At 36.7% G+C, this 21,698-nt stretch overlaps 2 protein-coding genes and 1 long non-coding RNA gene across 3 annotated transcripts in view; 2 read left to right on the top strand and 1 right to left on the bottom strand.

Annotated features, from left to right (window-relative positions):
* The first annotated feature begins 15 nt into the window (after positions 1 to 15).
* Positions 16 to 436, top strand: LOC127957797 (uncharacterized). The gene is made up of 2 exons (XR_008153846.1): positions 16 to 157; positions 254 to 436. It is a non-coding gene; the product is annotated as an uncharacterized LOC127957797 (long non-coding RNA).
* A 432-nt stretch (positions 437 to 868) lies between these two features.
* On the bottom strand, positions 869 to 4,249 carry LOC127957796 (cyclin-dependent kinase 7). Its single transcript, XM_052556471.1, has 12 exons — positions 4,106 to 4,249; positions 3,942 to 4,001; positions 3,750 to 3,783; positions 3,578 to 3,645; positions 3,419 to 3,487; positions 3,100 to 3,210; positions 2,488 to 2,606; positions 2,283 to 2,382; positions 1,917 to 2,003; positions 1,629 to 1,778; positions 1,392 to 1,536; positions 869 to 1,067 (listed from the first exon to the last, which is right to left on the bottom strand). Exons 1-12 carry the CDS (start codon positions 4,169 to 4,171, stop codon positions 1,039 to 1,041), a joined length of 1,038 nt encoding a protein of 345 aa, XP_052412431.1. The 5' UTR covers positions 4,172 to 4,249; the 3' UTR covers positions 869 to 1,038.
* Positions 4,250 to 8,521: 4,272 nt separating this feature from the next.
* The window catches only part of LOC127957627 (SET-binding protein), a 55,579-nt gene continuing 42,402 nt past the window's right edge, over positions 8,522 to 21,698 (top strand). Inside the window, exons 1-2 of the mRNA XM_052556249.1 lie at positions 8,522 to 9,084; positions 20,507 to 21,141. Of these exons, the coding sequence (XP_052412209.1) occupies positions 20,671 to 21,141 (471 nt within the window). The 5' untranslated portion in view covers positions 8,522 to 9,084; positions 20,507 to 20,670. The remainder of the gene's footprint in view (positions 9,085 to 20,506; positions 21,142 to 21,698) is intronic.

The following is a 21,698-nucleotide window of genomic DNA, read 5'->3' as shown; positions in this document are numbered from 1 at the left end:
AATCAGATAAAATCGCCGACGCACATCACTTCCGCTATCGTGATAATGTGACGGTTTCGAGTCCCCTCGTCCACAACAAAGACGAAAAACATATAACGTTAATTAAGATGTATTTTATAGTCTGACCGCGCCAAGTCTTACTTGGGGACAGGAAGAGGTTTATATTATATTATTGTTATTATATTAATTCGGATATCTTTGTTTCAGTTCATGTCAAAATGTTGTTGTACTTGTTTTGTTTACAAACACACAGGTTAATAGGTGGAGGACTGACCGCATCCCATCACTGACGCATCTGTAAAGTATGCAAGTGGCAGAGAACATCAGTTTTCAACTGTAAGCGTTGAATAAACTATCTGTGCATCGAGACAGAAAGTATTTATGTAATACTAATGCGGTATAAATGGTCTCCGTTTATTAAAATTCTGTCTGTAAACATTACTCTCAACATATCACAAAGTGTTGGCTGTAGTGTAGCCAGTTCACTGACAAACAAACAAACTCTCCTGGAAGAGAGAGAGAAGTTACAGACAGAGCTAAGACAACAGCACCTCCCTGAGGACTACAGATATGCTTTCAAATAAACCAAACTGCCTTAGATGCTTTATGGTGGATAATAATAAAAAGCTTGGAAATAAATATTAACCAGGATTTCAGGGAAGTAACCTCATTAAATCCTTATAAGCATTACTTAAAAATACAACAGTTTAAAATATTACATTATTCTAACTATTATTAATATCACATTTATTATAAATATCACAGAGATGGCAAAGCATTTATTTATTGTATATGCTAAAAATATGACTGAATATGCTAGTGACAAATTTGGGTGATGTGCATAATTAAAAGAGACAAAAGGCAAAACTAAATTTTTTGATAATTTAATTTCCTAAGTTACATAAAAAAAAATAATTGAAAAAAAAATAATTCATTCAACTATTAACACATAAATATGTTAACTCCGTATCTCTGTTTCATGTGCTGTTGAAATGTTGCCATTCACGCAGAACCACAGCAGCACCGGTGGAAGAAAACTCAGAAAACCAGTTTCTTTTTAAGGGTACCTGAGAAATGGAATAGGAAAAAAACAATTAGATTTTCAACTTCAATAACGGTTTCATTATACATCATCCTTTTCTATTACACACTAATCTAATTGAAAGCTTTCATTAATCACACAAAAATCACCACTGGAAATGTTAAGACCCCCTGTGGTGAAAATCAAGTTTTTAATGTTGTTTAAATCTGGGAACATTCTGAAAGCATGTGCAAAATTCTGGTCTGAAAGTCAAACCATGTGCAAATTCATCAGTCAACACATCTGAGCAATAAACAACACTGATATCTATCGGATGTGTTTATCTAGTATTTATGCATGTTGTCTTCACCCTGTTCAATACTGTCACGTTTTCTCTTGATTCCAATCAACAGGTTTTCTTTCTCCTTCAGGGCTTCTGTTGAGGAGTTTGGTCTGGGAAGCTGAGGTCCTGGGGTGGGTCCTGGTCTAATGCTGAAATATCTCATCTTCAAAGCCTAGAATGATAATATCTATTCATCCAGACGCTCTCTAATGTAGATTAGCTTTAAGCATCAAGTTGAATGAACTGCGACCCATTTACTGGCACCTGTGAAGCTGTAGTGCGTGTGCAGGGGTTAAAGGTGAATAATCCCTTCAGAAGCTCCAGGAGGTCATCGCCAGCTGCGCTGAAGATGTGCTCCAACGGCGTGCCAGGAAATAGTTTAAATGACACATAGTCCGGAAGATTGGACATCCCCTTAAACAAAAACCAGAACAAATCACTAATTATACACACAAGGAAGCCTGAAAACTGAATGTTTTGAGAAATATGCAAATGAAGCTGAAGTAAAATTCTCTCAATTACAAATAAGTTCAGAAGATGACTACAACTCACAGGCCATGTCTCCTCTGTTGGAGTTCCCAAAGCTTCAAATATCTTTGTCAGCTGGTCCAAGTCTGAATCACCAGCTAAAAATGGCACCTGGAGCAAGAACAATCAAGACTTTAATTAAAATGATCATCTTTCTCTCTTCTGACCAAATGAATCAAACCTAAGCAATGATATTTTTCAGTTTCTACAAAGTCATAGAAACACTATCATGATTATTTTCTTTTGCTACACAACATTTTTTATTTGTTGTAGTTTCTGTTCATCACTATAGAAGTTCACCCATCATTGACAGTTTTTGCTTCTTGGGAACTTAGAAATGTGAAAAGGGCCAAAGGGTTTTACAAACACTGGATAAAGTCAGGTACTCACTCGGAGTAAAAGCTCAGCAAGAATGCAGCCAACTGCCCACATGTCCACACCCACGCCGTACATCCTGGCACCGAAGAGCAGCTCTGGGGCACGATACCATCTGAGAAGACCCACACAACATGAAAGATGAAACAATGGCATAATAAAGAAGATCCAAGTATTACTGTAAATGCTCACTACTGAATTATCAGAGTCTTCTACAAACCTTGTAACAACTTGATGTGTATACACTCGGTTCGGGCTTCCAAACGCTTTGGCCAAGCCAAAATCAGCCAGCTTCAGGACTCCATTTTCATCCAGTAGCAAATTATTGGGTTTCAGATCCTAAAAAAAGAGAAGAAAACAATTACACTGACTTGAAGTAGCAGTTTTCATCAGGATTTATTTGGGGAATAAGTCAAGTACTGTTCATCAAGCCTGCATTTATTCTGTAAAAACAGTAGTGTTATGAAATATTATTACAATTCAAAAACCATTCTATTTTATTTTAAAAATGTAATTTATTCCTATAATGGCAAAGCTGAATGTTATCAGCCATTACTTCAGTGACACGTAATCCTTCAGAAACCATTCCTATTTGCTCAATGAACATGTCATATCATTATAAATGTTGAAAACTGTTGTGCTGCTTAATATTTTTGTGGAAACAGGACATGTTTTCAACATTCTTTGTCGAATAAAATAGAAAATAGAAATCATCTGTAACACATAAATAACTTTTGCAGAAAATCATTAATTTCTTTGGAAATTACCAATTAATGGACCACACACATATGAACAGTAGTGTGCGTAACGGAGCAGATGCATGAAACCTCACCCTGTGCAGGATCCAGTGATTGTGCATGTATTCCAGACCCTGTAACGTCATTAGGATGTATGCCTTTATATTGGCTGGAGTTAATACAAGACTGGTGTCCTTTATAATCACCTGAAACAGACCATAATACAGCTACTTATTTATGTGAAGGGTTTTAAGAGCAGTGACCAAACAGTTAGGAGCTATAAACATCATACTCATACTGTGTTAATGTGGACTTTTATCATTTGATCTACTGTAGTTCGTAATGGCTTTGCTCTGTGATAGGTTTGTTGTTGAAGTTACCAAAACAATAAATGTCCAAGTTTAATGTTGTCACCTCGAGATCTGTCTCCATAAAGTCAAAGACAAGACTGATGTTGGATTTGTGTCCAAAAGCATCCAAGAGCTGAGATAGAAAAAAGGTTCATTGATGTCAGTGTTAGTATATAACCACAGCATTGCATCAAAGATTTATATGAATATAAACAAGACTTACACCAATAATGTTCGGATGACTGAGCTCTTGCAACAACTTAATCTCTCGAAGGGCTGTTCTGTTGATGCCTGGATAACAGAACATATATGGTGTATATATAAGACACAAATTTAAATGATTACTCAAAAAATATATATATATAATCAAAAATTATGACACATTCAATGCGCACCATCTTTGGCTTCTGTCCTGTGCCCCACTTTTATCTGCAAACAAGAAATTCAACATTTCACATAAAGGTACTTAGGAATGATTCAAATAATAATAATAATCAAAATGTTCTACTACCTAATGTAAAATACTAAAACAAGAGAATTTGATCAAAAGTGATGCTTTTCAAAAAGTGTAAACTGAAGCGTCTTACCTTTTTAATAGCAACAATAGTGTTTGTGGTTTTGTCTCTTGCCTTGTACACAGTTGCAAACTGCGAAATGCATTAATACAATATACATTATTAAAATGAACGATTACCATGCACATGCAAGAGCTGCTGCAGCTAAACACTAAAGATTAAGTTATGTCATATACCTGTCCTTCACCAAGAAAGTCCAGCTTTTCATAACGCTTCGCTCTGGATTTCACATCTAATGCCATGATATCAACTATACAACTGCTCTTTGTGAAGTTACACTTCCTTCTGTATTAAAGAGCAGTTTATACTTCCGGGTCAAATAAAAGTCTCAGAAGTGGGAACGGGTTTAAAAATAGCACGGGATTTGAATGCATATTATTAAATTGCAAGGGAATTGATGCTGTATGGTTCGTTCATCATATTGTAATAATATAATATAATTAAAAAATGATTTAATAATGCAGAAATATTTTAATCGATTTTAATAATTTAATAACTCAGTTTATTTTAACCAACAAACAAATAAAATAGATATGACCTTTTTTTATGCAGTTTTGTGACTAATATGGGTCGTGCCAGTTTCTGAGGGGACTAAAATATTTATATACCAGTTTTGCTTTTAACAGTTGTGAGCCGCAGTGAAAAATATCCGTGAAAGCTTAAAAAAATAATATTTAAGAAATATTACACTGCACATTTTCAGAAGATTTAGCATTTTAATTAAATGTATATATTGTAGTTTATTTTAAATAGTTTAAGAAAGTTTGCAATTTATTTGTACATTTATTACAAAACCCTCACTTATTAGAAACACTGACGAATTGTTTCATAAGCAATTTTTTTATTATAAATCGAATTTCCTTGCGTAATTTTCATGATTCATTTAAAACAGTAGCTTTAATCATGTAATCACAAAGAGATACCGTGCCATAAAAGATCAATCTATCAATTTATTCCTGCAGAGGGCGCTGTTGTCAATGTCAAAAAATAAAATAAAAAATAAATTAAAATAAAACTTGAGCTTGTCCTTTCCTTTGCACAAATTGCACTACATGCATTTTCATAAACAGCTCTTTTTACTAAGTAGATCTACTAACAAATTGGCATCCTATTTAAAACATAATATAACCGAAGTCATGTCCATTATGGGCGATTTTCTAGCCAAATAAAGTCATGTTTCCTCTTTCTCTGCGTAATTATTTCTCACAATGTATCTATAGAAAGGGGACAATTTACATATCATTGCATATCATAAACAACTTCTGCTAATTATCAGTATATTTTCATATAAAGGGTAGTTTATAAATCAGAAACAATTACAGGTGATACTGAGGATCTTCCATTTTCATAAATGTATTAAAGTATACTATCTCCAAACCTAAGACAAAGACTCAACAATGTGACACTTGACACATTTAGATTTTAGTTCAAAATTAATATTCGACCAGCATGTCACTGCATTGTTCTTCTTTTATCGACACAATCACATGGCTCACACGTTGTTTTTTGGTAGTGTGTGTCAGTAGACTGTGTTAAGGTGTGATCATTACACAGTTATTCTTCAAAAACATAATCCCCCTTAGATACCTTTTTGTTTGACTTGTTTACTGTACGCCTTCTATCGCCATCAGAAGTTTCCCATCTCAACAGGAAGTGGTTAGCATAAGCTCTGTTCTTATGAAGACGCCCACTTCCTCTGACTTTGATAAACACATTTGTGGTTTTGTGCACTAACCCCATCAGATAAATTTTCTTAACTGCTGCTAAACCCAATGTCCTCAAATTCCAGAATGATTTCTGGCGGGTTTATCACGAAAACAGCATCCAATACAGTGAAAACGTGACTTTTGGATTGGTGAGAAGTAAATCCTCTAGTGTTAAGTAATAATGTTTTTAAAATATTCTGTCAGTACTTTGCTTGAGAAACATCAGTGACTCATTTCATATCAGTTTTATCAGACTGGCCTCATTTGAAATGAGAGATGCAGCACATTTGTTTATTTAGTCAGTGCTCTGAATATAAATCTGTAAAAAAAAAAAAAAATATTATCAAACAAGTTTTTGCACACATTTATTTAAATTTACACACATTTACTGAAAGCAGCAAAATATTTAGGATTTTTGGGCTTAAACTGCATTTGGATTTTCATTTCTAAAATTATACCACATTTGGGGTTAAACTAAAAATTTGATTTTATTCATTGGGCTTAGTTTTTCATAAAGTTTAATGTTAATTTCTCTGGTTTTAAGTGAGTTTTCCTTTAATTAAACTGATTTCAATTTTATACTTATTTATTTAACTATCTTGGGCTTGTATGCTTTACTATAGGGTTACAGCATTAAAGTCTTCTTCTGTGGTTTTTAATCATGCTCTATAAGACTTCTTCATTTACTTCTTCTTTTTTTTCAGTTTTGTTTGACAGAAAGATCTTAACACTTGTGGGCCTCAAAAACAAATGTTTTTCCAGTCTGAGAACACAAGTGTCCAGTGTCATGTTTCAGTAATCGTCTTCTCTGTGCAGCGTATGATTTTTCATTTCACAACTTCTAGATTTAGCAGCTAGCAGGCAGAAACTACACTGATTTTGAGTCAATAGGAGAACGAGAACCATCATCCTTAGTCCGAACAGTCATTCTGAAGAACAGGTGAGCGAGACGACTGTGAAACTGCAAATGAAACCTTTAAAAGGTTTTTAAGATGTTTTGTCATGAGCTGATATTGACTAGGTGTTTTTGCAATTCAAAACCATGGTTAACAAGCCTCTTCTGAAAATGACATTTTGTGAGCTGGTTTACGCTCAAGCCGTCCAAGAAATATACTCAGAATGATGAAACTCATAAAAAGGATAAACAAAAGCATTAAAAAAAATCTTATAAAGACTTTAAGTCTTTCAAGTATCTTGTTAGGTTATACTTTAACCATTCAGTAATGTAAAGCCACAATCCTGGCAATGAATTCTGAAACCGACAGCTTTTGCTTTCTGAGACTGTGCATGTAACATGCCTGCTCAAGTGCTGTGGTAGAACTTACACTAAAACCACATATTAGTGTGAGAAACAAACAGCACATCAAAACCTCTCACCTATCAGCTTCTTCACAGATCTGAGAAATGTACTGTAACTCCACATTCGCTCTTACTTGCTGTCTTTACATTATATACTCTTTATGCTCCAGGCCTCAGACAGGCATATAAATATCTAGGTCACAATATAATGTCTATGATCTGTTCTTAAAGTCAGTAGTCCATGCACATCCCACAAACCTCTAAACTCTTTACATGTGGTATCCATGGCAACCTTTTTTTCCCACTAGAAAAATCATTGACCCTTTTTTGAATAATCGGCAGCATCATTGATTTTCAAGGTTGCCCAATGAGAACTATTTACTAACACAGTCGAGACATTGATCGGCCGTCAGGGGAGCAGATGCTGACCTCTATATTGAAGAGGTCTCAGAGTGTCATTACATTCTCTCTCAATCAATACACAGCTCAGATATAAACACCCATCCTGTCTAAAGGCCAAACGAGGTGAATAATGTGCTCTGCTTTCTTTAGATCAAATACAGTCGGAGTATTTGCTACTATTTACATTTTCATGTCAGTTAACAAGCTGTTTGACCCAAACTATCCCCCCCCCCCAAAAAAGATTGTATCAGTCTGGTATTTTTTATAGTCACTGTGAAAGAGATGAATAAAATAGGGTGCATGTGAGCTGCTTTATCTGTAACAATTTGGCTGGCATAATGATTTTGCTGACTGATTATGAAGATAAGTAAATTATAATGTGCTAAATGGATGGATACTGCAATTCAATAAATTATTTGCTTAAACATAATGAAACCAACAATGAACATGTCAAGGACAAATTAAGGTTTATGTGACAGGATAGCAGACATAAAATACTGACTGTATACTGAAAAATGTACATTTAAAAATATCCAGACATTTTATGCTATAAAGAAATAAATCAATATACATTTGAACTACAAGCAAATGGAGAAATAAATAATGAAACTACAAATAAAAATAATAAATAAATAAATAAACAATACAAAACAAATAACAAATAAACAATAATGAATACTAAAGTATTTTTGCACTACAAGCAAGCAGATAAAACAAACACAAATGTTTTGCACTACAGGTACAAAATAATAAACTTTTCCACTACAAATAAGTAGCCTAAATATTCTGCACTACAAGCAAATAGACTCATAAAATAAATTATTAAATATGTTTTACAGTACACTCAAAAAGAAAAATTAACCAATATACAGATTTTGAGTATAAAATGAAAAAGTATATATATATTTTGCGCTACTGAAAAACAGCTAAAAATAAATAAGTAAATATACATATTTTGAGCAAACAGACAAAATAATGAATACATTTTGCATTACAAAAAATATTTTGCGCTACAATCAAACAGACTAACAAATATAAAAATAAATAAAAATAAATAAAAAAACAAACATACGATCGACAAGCAACAGATAATGTTTGTTAATAATAATGAACAAATAAAGGTGTGATTGATCTTTGTTTTATGTCGCGCGCTACATGGAGAGGGCGCTGGAGAGCGATCTGCAGGCCAGTGCTGAGACCCGGAGCAGAACACACACATTATCAAAAACTACTGCGGGAGTCCAGCAAGAGTCACACCACACTCGCTCAGGTCCGATCAAACACCTCCAGAAACGGGAACGCCAGAGTCTGCATATCCATGGATATTTGCCCTGCATGACCGCTCGGTTCCGGTGTGCCATCTAACGCAGGACTTTGGATATCTTTTAGGATCGCAAGAGCAGGTTTGTTTTGTCCGCAGTGGGAAGAGGCTCGATCCACCCCCGAGTCTGGTGTCTGAGAGGGAAGCAATGCAGCGCTGTGACTGAACTCCATATTATTCCTGCAGCTTCAGTCCACAGCTCATCTGATTCTGCAGACGCACTCCATTGATCGATCGCAAATCGACCGCTCTTCATTTATCTTTTTCCTTTCTGAAAAGAAATCTCACCCGAGATTGCAGCTGGCGCCATTTTAAAGCGATAAAAACGCCGTTTGCGTGAGTTTGAGGGATTGTAAAGTGCTTGTCATAATCTAGTGGATGGATTTACTCTCGTAGACTTCAGCAGCAGCAGCAGCTTCAGAAATGGGTGAGTTTTTACCTCTGCGCTCTTTTAACCTCCGCTTCAACATGCCATTTTTACGATATTATCATTTTTTTTTATCTTACTTGATCTGTAATTGAACTGAAATTAGTAAAGTGGTCGGGTTTTTGTGGATAAGTGAAGTACTTGCAAACTGCACAGCTCCATTTTAACCACAAGAAGAAAAGTGGACTATCGCCATTCTGCCTTATTTATACGAATACTCTTACGTTAGATTTCTTTTTTAATTGACCTAAAGCAGCTAAATCTACATAAATATCAACACTTATGGCAATCGGTGATGAAGAACAGTTTCATAGACTACTTATCTAACTCACCCTGAAGGACAGCAGTATTTGCAAAACTGAGAGAGTATGATCTGATATAGGTATGTTTAAACGAAGACGCATTATTCGGCGTAATTTACTGTAATCGTGGCCATGCATCAGTTTCCCGCTGATAGAGAGTAGGCGTGTATTTGCACTGTCAAGCGCCTATAGTAATTTCCACTATAAGCCACCGTGTAGGCTTTTATTTCCATGTCAGTTGTGTTCTTACTCATTACAGACTGAATGTGTCACAAAACCTAGCGAGCTGTCTATCTAGACAGTGTTGTGGGCAACTGAACGTCCTTTGCTGCCTAAAATGCTGTCAAGGATGTGTCTCACTAGGTTTTTTTTTGAGAGACATCTGCGTTTTGTGTGTGATGGGTAGCAATGATGAAACTGTTGCCCTAAGTGTTTGGTTTCATATCTGATATGTCGTGGTCGAGTTAATCTTTGCTGACATTTACCAAGATCAAGATATTATTCAGAACGAGAATTTCAGTAATTATTCATATTCTCCATAAATAGCCTATCAGATCTTAGATTAGTATCGTGCCCCTCATGTGATTGGCTGAAATCTGTGCCTAATTGCAGAAAGGGGAGGGGCTATGACAAGGTCATCTGAGTGTTTTTTTTTTTCAGCATCTTTAGATTGAAACAGAATGTTCTCCAGGGGAACTTAGAACCACCATGAAATCAACATTCACAACTCTTATATCATTGTAATCGAATATTTACTTGTTTTTGAAAACAAATTCCTTTTTTTTTATTTTGAGACACTTTTATTTGGAAATGTGTCTCAAGAGGAAAGAAACACGTTGGCTGAGAAGTGCAAATCAGTTCACAAAATTTTGAATACATTATAAGAAGTCAGAAAACACAATGGCAATGAAATGAGATCCAGCTCTCCGCTTGCAGCACGTCAGTCACGCTTGTCAGGAAAGTGCATGAAACCAAAGACTATGGAATACCATTAGATTAGTTATTTCCTTGCTATTTTTTAAAGGGACTTTGGTGAAATACACACAAAAACACAATTTTTTAAATCAAATAATACTTCATTAATAGCGGTTCACTTCCGTGATTTGGTACGTTTGCGTTCACATCAGCAGCGAACGTGAACTGTACCCCCGACCACCCTATTCAAGCAGACTCGGGTACGGTTTGCGGGTAATAGACAGCTTTTATTATCCAAACGCACCAAACTCTGACATCAATCGAACCTGGGTGCATAACAAAAAGCACCCTTAATGCTGTTTGATATAACTCAATTACAGTTTAATTTTCCCAATAAAAAGACTGTTCAATTCTTAATATTTTGTATCCTCCCCTTTAAAATCTCTCTGTCAGAAAATTGCCACGATTATGTTTTCACAACTTATAATAAAAAAGAGAGAGAGACTGAACAGCAGTCAGAAGAGAGGTCAAATTTACTGTCACTTCCATAGACACTGTATTAGACACCCTTGCATTAGTGTTAACTAGTTTTATTAATCTCATTCAAAGGTAATATAAGTAGTGGATATTTGGCATTTTTCAAATATCGGCATTGGCCGATACATTTTTTTGCTTTGCCGATGTGTTCGAGACTTTTATTTTGACGGCGCTGAGAGCACACAGTGCTCACACTCTCTCTCTTCGTCGTTAACAGTTCTGTCTATTACGGATAGAAGTCTGTCTAATAATCAGATAAGAACGGATGAAGGAATTAATCTATACAGAAAGTATTATAACGATTTCTTTTATATTAGGCATATTAGTAATTAGAAAGGCAAACATTATAATAATTTCTCATTTGTCGTCAGCATTAAGCAAATGAGCATTTATATAATTGAAACAAATCTTTGAATGACTACTGAATAGGGCTAGGCGATATATTTAACGATATGATCATGCACATTTAGTCAGTAAATCTGGTTCTGTGATTACCGCTAAATCGCCATCACCTGCATTTAAATGGAGTGGCACTTAATAGACAGAGCCGTAGATCACTGACCAGCTACGCAATATAACGTTCATTATTGAAGGCGATTTACCTGCGATAATGAACGCGAAACGCACTTGTCAATCGCATGCAATATATCACCCATCCCTAATAAGTAAATGTACATGTTGTAAATGTACATGCATTTATTTATTTTTTACATAGTAAAGGCAATTCATACAATACATTTAAACTGTTACTTTAAGGGTGTACTCACACTAGGCACGGTTGCCATGAACCGGGCCCGAGTACGATTGTCCCCCCTCCCCACTCCCCCTCTGGCCTGTACTCACATATAGGGTTTCAGCATTCGTGCCGGAGCACGCTTACGTCATTATGGTGCGACGGTTTCGGGATAAACGGGAAGAGCGGCGCTCTCTGAACACAATGGAGTCCATCGCTTTCTTTGTGGATAATTTTGTGTCGTTTGGTCCACGGTGGTCCACAGCCGTCTCACAGCCTGTTGTTAAACAGATGTGTCGCCTTAGTGGCGCAAAAATTTTCACGTAAGCGTGCTGCTCGTATGAGGATGTTTGCAAGGTACCAGCTGAAGTGCAGCAAGGACTTTGCGGTTTTTAGTTTTTATGCGTTTTGCACCTCTGCCGTAGACCAAAGCGACCCTTTCCCTGCCATGTTGGTTTTGGAGCGTCGCAAAACCGTGACGAAACGTGTCCTTTTCCGTGCTCCGGCACGGTTAGCGCTCACACTGCATGTGAACTGCGCCCGAGTCCAACTGAACCTCAACTGAACTCTGGCCCACCTCTTCCAGGCGAGGGCAAGCCGCGCCCGGGCACGGTTCGGAGCACTCACACTAGTCAAACGAACCGTGCTTTGGTGGTCAAACGCACTCGGGCACGGTTCAAACTGGCTTGTGTGAGTACACCCTAAGACTATCTCCAAACTTTCTACCACTACTCTGCTGTTCTTCCTGTATATCTTTAATTGACAGATGTCCAGTCCAGTCAGCGGTGAGTAATCTATTCTCACACCAGTGGCGCTGTCTCAAACTGTACCTACCTTTTCCGGTTTGTCTGATTTGTCGTTGTGTTTTCTGACTTGGTATAATGTTTTCGGAATTGTTGTTGTGTTCTCTGAATTGTCATTTAGTTTTTTAGATTTGCATTTGCTTTTGCAATTTATTTTGTTTTCAGAATTGTAATTTGTTTTGCACTTCTCAGCCACCGTAGAGATAACACTTATCACAACTTCCATTTCATGCCAACTTTTAATTTTGACACAGCTTCTAGGAGCCAAGTGATATGCTTTGAATATCATACCTTAAAGTGATAAATCACCCCAAAATCCCAATTTTTATGTCTATGTAATGCAAATCATTGGTAATTAAAACTGTTTGGTTACCAACATTACTCCAAATATTGTCCACAGAAAATCTATCCAAAGAAGAAAGAGAGTCTTACAGGTTTGGAATGGCATGAGAGTGCACGAATGATAGCAGAATTGTTAAAGCATTATCCTCACTGAGACCTTAATACTTGAACTGAACTGATGGTGTACAGTCAGTAATGGAGAATGGAGTTTTGTGGGTCATGGAGTTTTGGGACAATATAAAATCTTGGTTTGAGTGCTGTGTTTCTGACTATGACTGTACCACTGTGTAGTTGTTTCAGAATGGAAGAGGAACTGTTAGTTAGTCTTCATCGTTTCATAGAAAGCCAATGGAAAAACCCAGGTCAGATGAGGAGACTGAACACGTTTATCAAAACACAAACACATCTACTTATGGAGCGCTTGCCCACAAAAAGATTCCAGAAAACCTATTGTATCCATATGCGGAGTATACGATTACACAAAAGAACCACAGTATTTGAGCAAAGGATAAATCCAAAGTGATGTTTATGTGTGTGAATGGAGCTCTCTCTGTTCCCGGCTATGGCTAGTTGCACTGGAGGACAGCCAAGTTCTGACAGGAGACAAAGGAAAGAGGGAGATATCCAAGGACATATCTAATTTTTGGCAGCCGTTCCAAACCAAATATCAGAACAAGAACACCTTTTGGCAGCAAGCTACAGGGGGAGGGGGGGGTTGCGTTTCGTTTTTCTTTTCTCTTTCTTTTGACTACAGCCATTTTGTTTTTGCTGCGGTCGAAATTCTGATCTCTCCTCAGTTTAAAATTTACATTTTGGCAGAAATCCATTTGCTTTTGCCATCGAAGAAAACGAGACAAGGGCGGCTGTGTGTGTTTTGTGTGTGTGTGTGTGTGTGTGTGTGTGTGACTTCAAGTGGGATTGGCTGCACATTTGGAAACTTTGCTGCAGAAGGACGGTATCAGATGTGTTTCAGTTACTCGGGATGGCCGGCTCCAGGGATTGTGTTGATGGATAACTGTCCAGTATTGTCAGTAATCTTAATTCAAAGCTTCAATCAGACAGACTTTGATTTATGCTCATATTTGATAACCTGTAAACCTTATCTACTATGGTTATTTGAATGTTTATCTATGCCTTGAAGCAGTTGTGATTTGAACCACACTGTGGGAAACACTGACTCTCAGTTTGCTGTTGCTAAGCAGGTAAAATCACAGAAGGGCAAACGATCACACTTTAACAGCAGCTCTCATCTGCAGAAACCAATAACACTGAATACCTCCAAATCGACCTTTATTACTGTTCACACACAGACAAGCTTTACACAGCATCCCATAGGAATAAGCAGGTGATTTCTGCGAACTATGTGATTATTAGTCAAATATGCTCATGAAGTAATTGGATATCATTTTTTAGGGAATGGAATGAGGTGCTAAGCATTTTTATTTGCCATTACTTGACATAAAAATGAAATTAGTCATCATTATTTTAATGTCATTCCAAACTTGTATGACTTTAGTTCATCTTTTGAAACACGAATGAATTTTGTTTTTAATAAAATCTGAGTGATTTCTATTCCTCCATTAAAAGTCAATACCACCAAAAATGTTGATGTCTCATAAAAGTTCATAAAGACATTGTAAAAGTAATACATATCTTCTAAAAATAAATAATTGTTTTATATGATGAACAGATTTTAATTTATTTCCAAGGAGGGACAAAAAGTATGAGACAATAACTTCATGTCTGCTGAAAGTTGTAGAGGTTTGGAACAATAATGACATAAATTTCAGTTTTAAGTGAACTGTCCCTTTAAAACTGCAGTTCGTAACTTTTGGCGCTTTAGCAGTTAATAAACAGAAGTGTTTGTTTATGTCTGTGGCGAATCACGCAGGTACTGTGCTACTCCGCAGCGCTTCCACCAGTAGCAGCCTGAAATAGTCAGAATATAAAAACGTATTATAGGTGCCGCATCCGACGACCCCTTTAATAATCACGTAGCTTAATTAAATGACATTGCATTCTATAAACTAAATTGAAATGGTAATTCCCATAAAATTGCATCTACAACTTCAACACACAGGTCCTCATAGACTTCCATTGGAAAGGTACAAACTGGTGAAAATGTTGAACGTCAGCAGTTACTAATGTGGGACTGTTTTGTTTTTAAGGCGGCGGTCACTTGATTCGTGTTTTGCCCACAGTCTCCTGCCAATAAAAACAGTGCTCTGTGTAGTAACCAACAACAGAGAGCGCAAGTATACAGTATATTTGTTTAATTCACCTTTTTTTGCGGCTTAGTAATTACTCAAAACGACTGTGATTTCAGTTCAGTTTATTTTGCAGGCCTACTTGTATCTGTGTTTTTTTGTGTGAAGTGCTTGGATTATAAAGATCATTTCTGCCATGCCCCTCATCTCACTTCAGCATCTTTTCTCATTAGTGTTGTCTGTTGTGATAGCCAGATTTCTTCACTCGCCTTGAAATTAAGATCATGGTCAGCTTGCCGCACTGTGTGACTGCATCGGGTCAAGGCACTGGGAAGGAAAGCATGATTTTTAGACGGCAGACTCTTTTGGTTTAAATCTGTTTCAATCTTGGCAACCTTATGCGACCGGTGAGTGTTTATTTACGTCCCACCACTGTTGTAGATTCAGAATATGCTTTGTGTAGCCGCCCAGAGCTACGGCACATAGAGTGTGTAATTCAGCCGTGTCATGACCGTTGATGTCTTGAACTAATGTGGCCGGGATTGGGAAGTTTCCTTTTATGTGTAGTAGTGCAGGGTATGTGTCAGCCGTGCCAGTTCTGAGGGGCCTATTGATGTTAGCCAGAGTTAGACGCCTTACTTGATTCAACACAAATGAAAATCAGCCTGTGAGGGAGAAGCACAGTCCGTTCAATACGGTGTGCTGCTGTGTACATGGGTGTTCGATCGTTCAAGCTGACAAAACACTGAAAATATATCTTGCCTAAAATATTCCAGTTGATATAAATTACAGTGAACAGACTGTTCTTCAGTCACTCACAGCTCCCCATAGCACCATGGGAAATTTAACTGACAGGTGTTTCTTGCCAATACAATTATGCTGGGAGGTATTTCCAGTATTTACGATATATATATAGGAACACTGTAAATATTGCAATGATTTTACTGCGCTTTTTATTTGGTCGTTAAAGTTGCAACGAAAAGGAAGTAGTGATAGATATTTTCTTCCTTATTGTGATGTACACCTGAGTGTAATAGATTATCAAAAAATGAAAAAATGAAAGATGTTTATTGTAGAGGGATGGGATTTAAAGGCATAGTTTACCCAAAAATGAAAATTCTGTCATTATTCATTCACCCTCAAGTTTTTCCAAACCTGTATCCGTTTCTTTCTTTTGTTGAACACAAAAAAGGTAGTTTGAACAATGTTGGTAACCGAATAGTGGACAGTAGTTTGACTTCCATATAGCTTGGGAAAAATGCTAAAGGCCACTGTTTGTTGACCAGCATTCTTCAAACTATCTTCTTTTTTGTTCGACAGAAGAAAGAAAATGATACAGGTTTGGAACAACTTGAGGGTGAATAAGTAATGACAGAATTGTCATTTTTGGGTGAACTATCCCTTTAAGCAGACTAAATGATTGGAGAAGTTCATACGTCACCAGAGAGAAGCCGGACGCTTTCACCACAACATCCATTTATGACATTTTGATTTTAAAAAAATTCATTACATGCATGAAGGAAATCACGAAGACAGAAAGCTTAATATTGAATAAGATTTAAAACTGTTTTGCGGCTGTTGAAAATAGAAAACTTATGTTGCAATTTAGATTTAAAGTATGTTTGTTTCAAAGGATTTCAAATTGTAAATGCGTCTCTTTTGTATTTTGTCTGAAAGATGATAAAACTACATGGTTTCCTCTGTGTTTACTACAGGATCTCAACAAATGATGAGCATGGTTGTTTGGGAGGGCTATTTGTGAGTCTACCTCAAGCCTGCTCACTGTTCATGGCCTTAAAAGGGACTGGGACAGAGAGGAATCCTCTCAGCACAGCGGACAGTCTTGACACCCCATTACAGATTGTGTCAGTTAAAAAAAAGTCCTTATTGCACAGGCTTTAAAAGAAGCCAAGAACACATCTCACTTCTTAACAATATGTACTGTCTTATTAAAACCAGCATCAACAGTAAGGTTTTTTTTTTATGTGAGTTTGGTTTTTTCATGCCATAAAAATGTATGAAATTCAGTGGCATCACAACACTGGCTTGACAGGGCAATTGGCAGTTCTTTAATTCGGAGCCCAGGCCAGCTGATTGTCCTTTCTGTTAAGCCCTGATTACAGTTTCATTGTGAACTTTTCAGTAACTTATTACAGCGCCAGACATTTGATTGAATTTTTTTGCATTATGTCATCATTAACCCAGTTGAGCTGATTTTGTTGAGCTGATTTAGATGAATTCGTTCAGATATTTGCCTCCCGGTGCTCTGATCATCTTAATTGAGATGCATCAGAAAAGAGGGCAGATCAGTATGTAAAGCCCCTTGAGTATGAACGTCTGAATGTACCCCCCTTTAGGCTGCCACAGGCAGAGCTGCTGACACAGAACTGCTTTATGTGTTGTAGTTACCCACGTCTGCCCGGGGCATATTTGTGATAATAATAAACCTGTTTATGAGCCCACTCTTTTCTTACACAATTAGTGTGCAGTTAGTATGCCCACTCTGCCAGACAGAGCTTTCGGTTACATAAACTGGGTCTTAGGGTTCAGTATTGTGTAAGAGGCATTATGTTTGTCAGTGTATGGATTACACTTATACAATCAGGAAGCACACCGATTATTGACTGGGCTCTTGAACAACCATATTTACTAATCGTTGTGTGTAAATACAGAAAAAACACTCCATATTGTGTTTTGACTGAAGTAGTGCTAGTAGCTTGTTTTGATTCGTTGCTAAGTTGTTCTAAGTGGTTTCTTGGTGGTTGCTAAGGTTTTCTGATTGAAACACTTACAGTAAATAAAACGAATAGCTCAACACACAACATAAACCCAATTTAAGGTATTACTAATGTCAGTAGCGCAAAAGGAATGATGAATTATTCAAATGTTAATATTTAGGGAGCGAATTTGGTTGTCACTACCCAAAATAACCAAAACGAAAAATGTCAGTTTCTGCTTCCAGAGTAAAAAATAAAACAAGTAATTGTGAAATAGTTTAAAATTTCAAATAGTGCTGTCTCGCAATTAATCGCCTCCAAAATAAAAGTTTTTGTTTACATAATATATGTGTATGTACTGAGTATATTTATTATGTATACTATATACATACACTCACATACAGAATATATTTTGGAAAATTTACATGCATATATATTTATATATTTATATTCTTATATTTTATATTATTGTTTATAAATATACACAGCACACGCACACACACATATATTATGTAAACAAAAACTTTTATTTTGGATGTGATTAAGCGCGATTAATCGTTTGACAGCACTAGTTTAAAATAAGAAGTCCAATTGTGTCATATAGAGATGTAATGGCAAAATATAATAGATGTTTATGCGCCAATTGTGAGATGTACATTCAAAATTGTAAGAGACTGTATAAATTCATGGTATTAGGGTCAAACTTTATTTTAAGGTCCATTAACTGCACCTTTTCTTCAATAACTCCTAATTTGCTGCATATTAATAGTTAGTAAGGTAGTTGTTAAGTTTAGGTATTGGGTAGAATATGATCATGCAGAATATTTTATAAGTAATAATAAACAGCCATTATGTCAATGATCAATGAACTAGTTAATAGTGAGAACTGATCCCTCCCTATACTAAATTTTCGTTGCTAGAAATAAAAGTTTTAATTATAAGAAATAAAGTCACTGTTATGCCAAATGAAGGGCCAATTGTGAGATATACATTTCACAATTTTAAGGAATAAATTTACAATGAAGTGAAATGTAGTCGCAATTAAAAGAAATAGTCAAAATTGTAAGATACAATAAACTCATAACTACAAGCAATGAAGACACAGTTAACATTTTATACTGTTTTTTTTTCCTTCACATATTGAACCGTTTGTGCAGAACAGAATTAAGCCATTAAATAAGGAATGACAACCATTTTTGACTGCTGCATCTATGTTCACTAGGGTGTTATGTCATTTTTGTTTTTTAGTCTGTTTGCCAAATAGCTAGAACACCCAAGATGCATTGGGACACTACTCAGATGTATAGACAAGAAAGATATAAACATCTGGGCTTCGTTGAGGATTTGTGAATGGCTGTGTTTGAGTCGGCACAGGCTGGAATGAGAATCATGCCGTTTTGACTGCCGTGATATGATGGATAGATAGAGCTGTTTAGTCTAGCGTGGATCCAGGCTGTCTTGCGATAGCTGCCGTTGTTTTCAGTAGCCTCTCATCTGTCACCTGTCTGGCAGTTGAAAGGGTAAATGACACTGAGCTGAGTCTGACTACAAGCCAACAGCAGATGAGAGACCGAGCTCAATGCCTGTCAGTGTCTCCAGGCATCGACATGGGTATGACATAACATCCGTATGTCTGAGCCAATCAGAATGCTTTTTAGAATTATATTTAGATGGATTTTGTCAGCCATGGTATGCTTGAGTGATATAATTGATATGCTGAATGACAGTACCCTGAATTATTATTATTTTTTACTAAATTCATACAATACCCAATTTGATGATGTGTGTGTGTGTGTGTGTGTGTGCTGCGGAGGTGTTCTGTTCAAACCTTAATTGGGCTTTTCCAGGTCTCTGGTCACTCAGGTTGTGGTCTGTTTGATGATTGGAAAGTGTTTATCGCTGGGCCAGAGGCCTCATTTGTTGACTTTCACACCGTGACTAGGCTTACTCAACTGACCACTAAAGCAAATGAGCTGGTCAGCAATGTAATTATGGTGTCAGGGAGTTTGCCTGGAGCCAGCGGTACAACTGTTTCGGGTTGAAGACTGTGTGCTTAAACCCCAATGCTGATTAATTGGTGCTTTAACAAAGACTCGTTTGTCTTGTTCAGTAATTCACCTTGCCCACTTAAATAGGAATTACGGTACTGAGGAAGTGTTTAATCACCATAAACTGGTCTGATGTACTGAAGTGTTTAAAAATTATATTTAAAAAATATAAATCAGCAAGCCATAAATTATTTTCATATAATGGCCAATAACTGATAAATGGAGATTACAGTAAAATTCTGTACTGTTGTGTCTAAATACATTTCAAATACAAAGTAAAAACTAAATTCAGTGGAATTTAGCCATTATAATATACATTATTAAAATCATTATTCTCTTTTTAGATTTGTTAAAGATTCAGATAAAAAAAAAGTTGTCTTTAAAGAGAATAAATTAAACTGCATATCTATTAACAGTCGATATCTGACATGGTATCAGCAAATCTCTTATTAAAAATAAGTAAAAAGACATTTAGAATTGTGTAATACACAGCTGTGTTTACATCCCTGGACCAATGAGATTTGTCTGGGGGCGGGGCTACTCAACACAATGTAACAGAAATAGAAACCAAGTGCTACCAAAACGTTTTGTAACACAATGCTTGTTGCGGCTGGTTAGGACGACAAAAAATCTGATTACTCTTTAAAGAAAAGTGCTTTATTGTGTCATGTTTGGTTAGAAAAAATGTAAGAGATTGTGATGTAGTTTAACAGCATTTTCATTTCTTTTTCATGTAGGCTTTGGCGTGTCTGGACATGTACGCATGTGTTTGCAGTTTTAATTAACTGATAATTTGTTCTTTTTGACTCTACTTTCAGTTTCACCTGGGAAAAACTCCACCTTAACGAGATTTATAAGATTTCGGGAGCAGTAGAGCCAAAAACAATCACATCCCTCTGATTCAACTCAATCACCTAGACCGGTGTCCCTCTGACCTTTTTTGGGTTCCCTCTGTTTCCTGATTCGTGCACGAAGCTTCGAGATGGAGCAAAGAGACCTTACTCGGACGGCCCGGCCCAAAGGAAACGAGGAGTTCTTCTCCACTGTTACCACCATCAACAGAGCAGATCTCAGTGAGGTGGGTCTCCTGGCCAGTCCAATCAAGAGCCTCCCTTTACCTGGAGAGCAACAGGACCATGAAGAGGAGGAAGACCTTGGTCTGGGGAAGGACATCGATGTCACTTCTAATGCGGACAGTGAGAGATGGGGGCAGGGAGATGGGCTGGAAGAGCAGGAATTCTCCATCAAGGAGGCCAGTTTCTCTGAAGGCAGCCTGAAGCTGAAGATACAAACGACCAAGAGGGCCAAGAAGCCTCCTAAGAATCTAGAGAACTACATCTGTCCTCCGGAGATCCGCATCACCATCAAGCAGCCAGGAGAGCAGAAGACCGCCAAGCATGCCAGGAGTGTCAGGGGAGGGAAGGAGGAAGAGAAAGGACCCCCCAGAAAAAGGGTTAGTGTCACTGCCAGTGTTTAGAGTGCTTTTGTTTTCTTGTCATGTGATCACTCCGTTGCATTGATGTCATATATGGTATCATGGGGATATACAGTGAGCTTTGGTCAGAGTAGATGCCATGTTGAATTTGCTTTTGAAGTTCCATTGGCAGTGGAACAAATACTGAAAGTATTTTCTCTATGGAAGCGCCTTTTATTTTATTTTTTGCTTGAACAATATATATATATATATATTTTGAATGTAAAATGTGATTTTGTGCATTAATGTGAATTTGAATGTTATGTACATAAGAAACATTTCTTGAACAAATATTTTTTTTGTGCTACAGATTGATCCTTTCTTCCACAAAATTAGGCTTCGTTTTAATATGGATTCAGAAAAAAGTCAGTATTGTGATACGTAAATTTGGATTTTCAAGAAATAAGGTCAGAATTGTGTGTAACAAACTCAAAGTTTTAGTAACGATAGTCTGAGTTGCGAGTTTTAAATATTGTGAGAGAAAATTTTCCAATTACCTTTTTTTTATTCAGTGACAGAAACTGTACTTCGGTACT

The sequence above is a fragment of the Carassius gibelio genome, chromosome B5, assembly GCF_023724105.1.
Source record: "Carassius gibelio isolate Cgi1373 ecotype wild population from Czech Republic chromosome B5, carGib1.2-hapl.c, whole genome shotgun sequence".
NCBI classification, from domain to species: domain Eukaryota; kingdom Metazoa; phylum Chordata; class Actinopteri; order Cypriniformes; family Cyprinidae; genus Carassius; species Carassius gibelio.
Note: the sequence above shows the minus strand (reverse complement) of the source record. Positions and strands in the feature narration are given on the sequence as shown.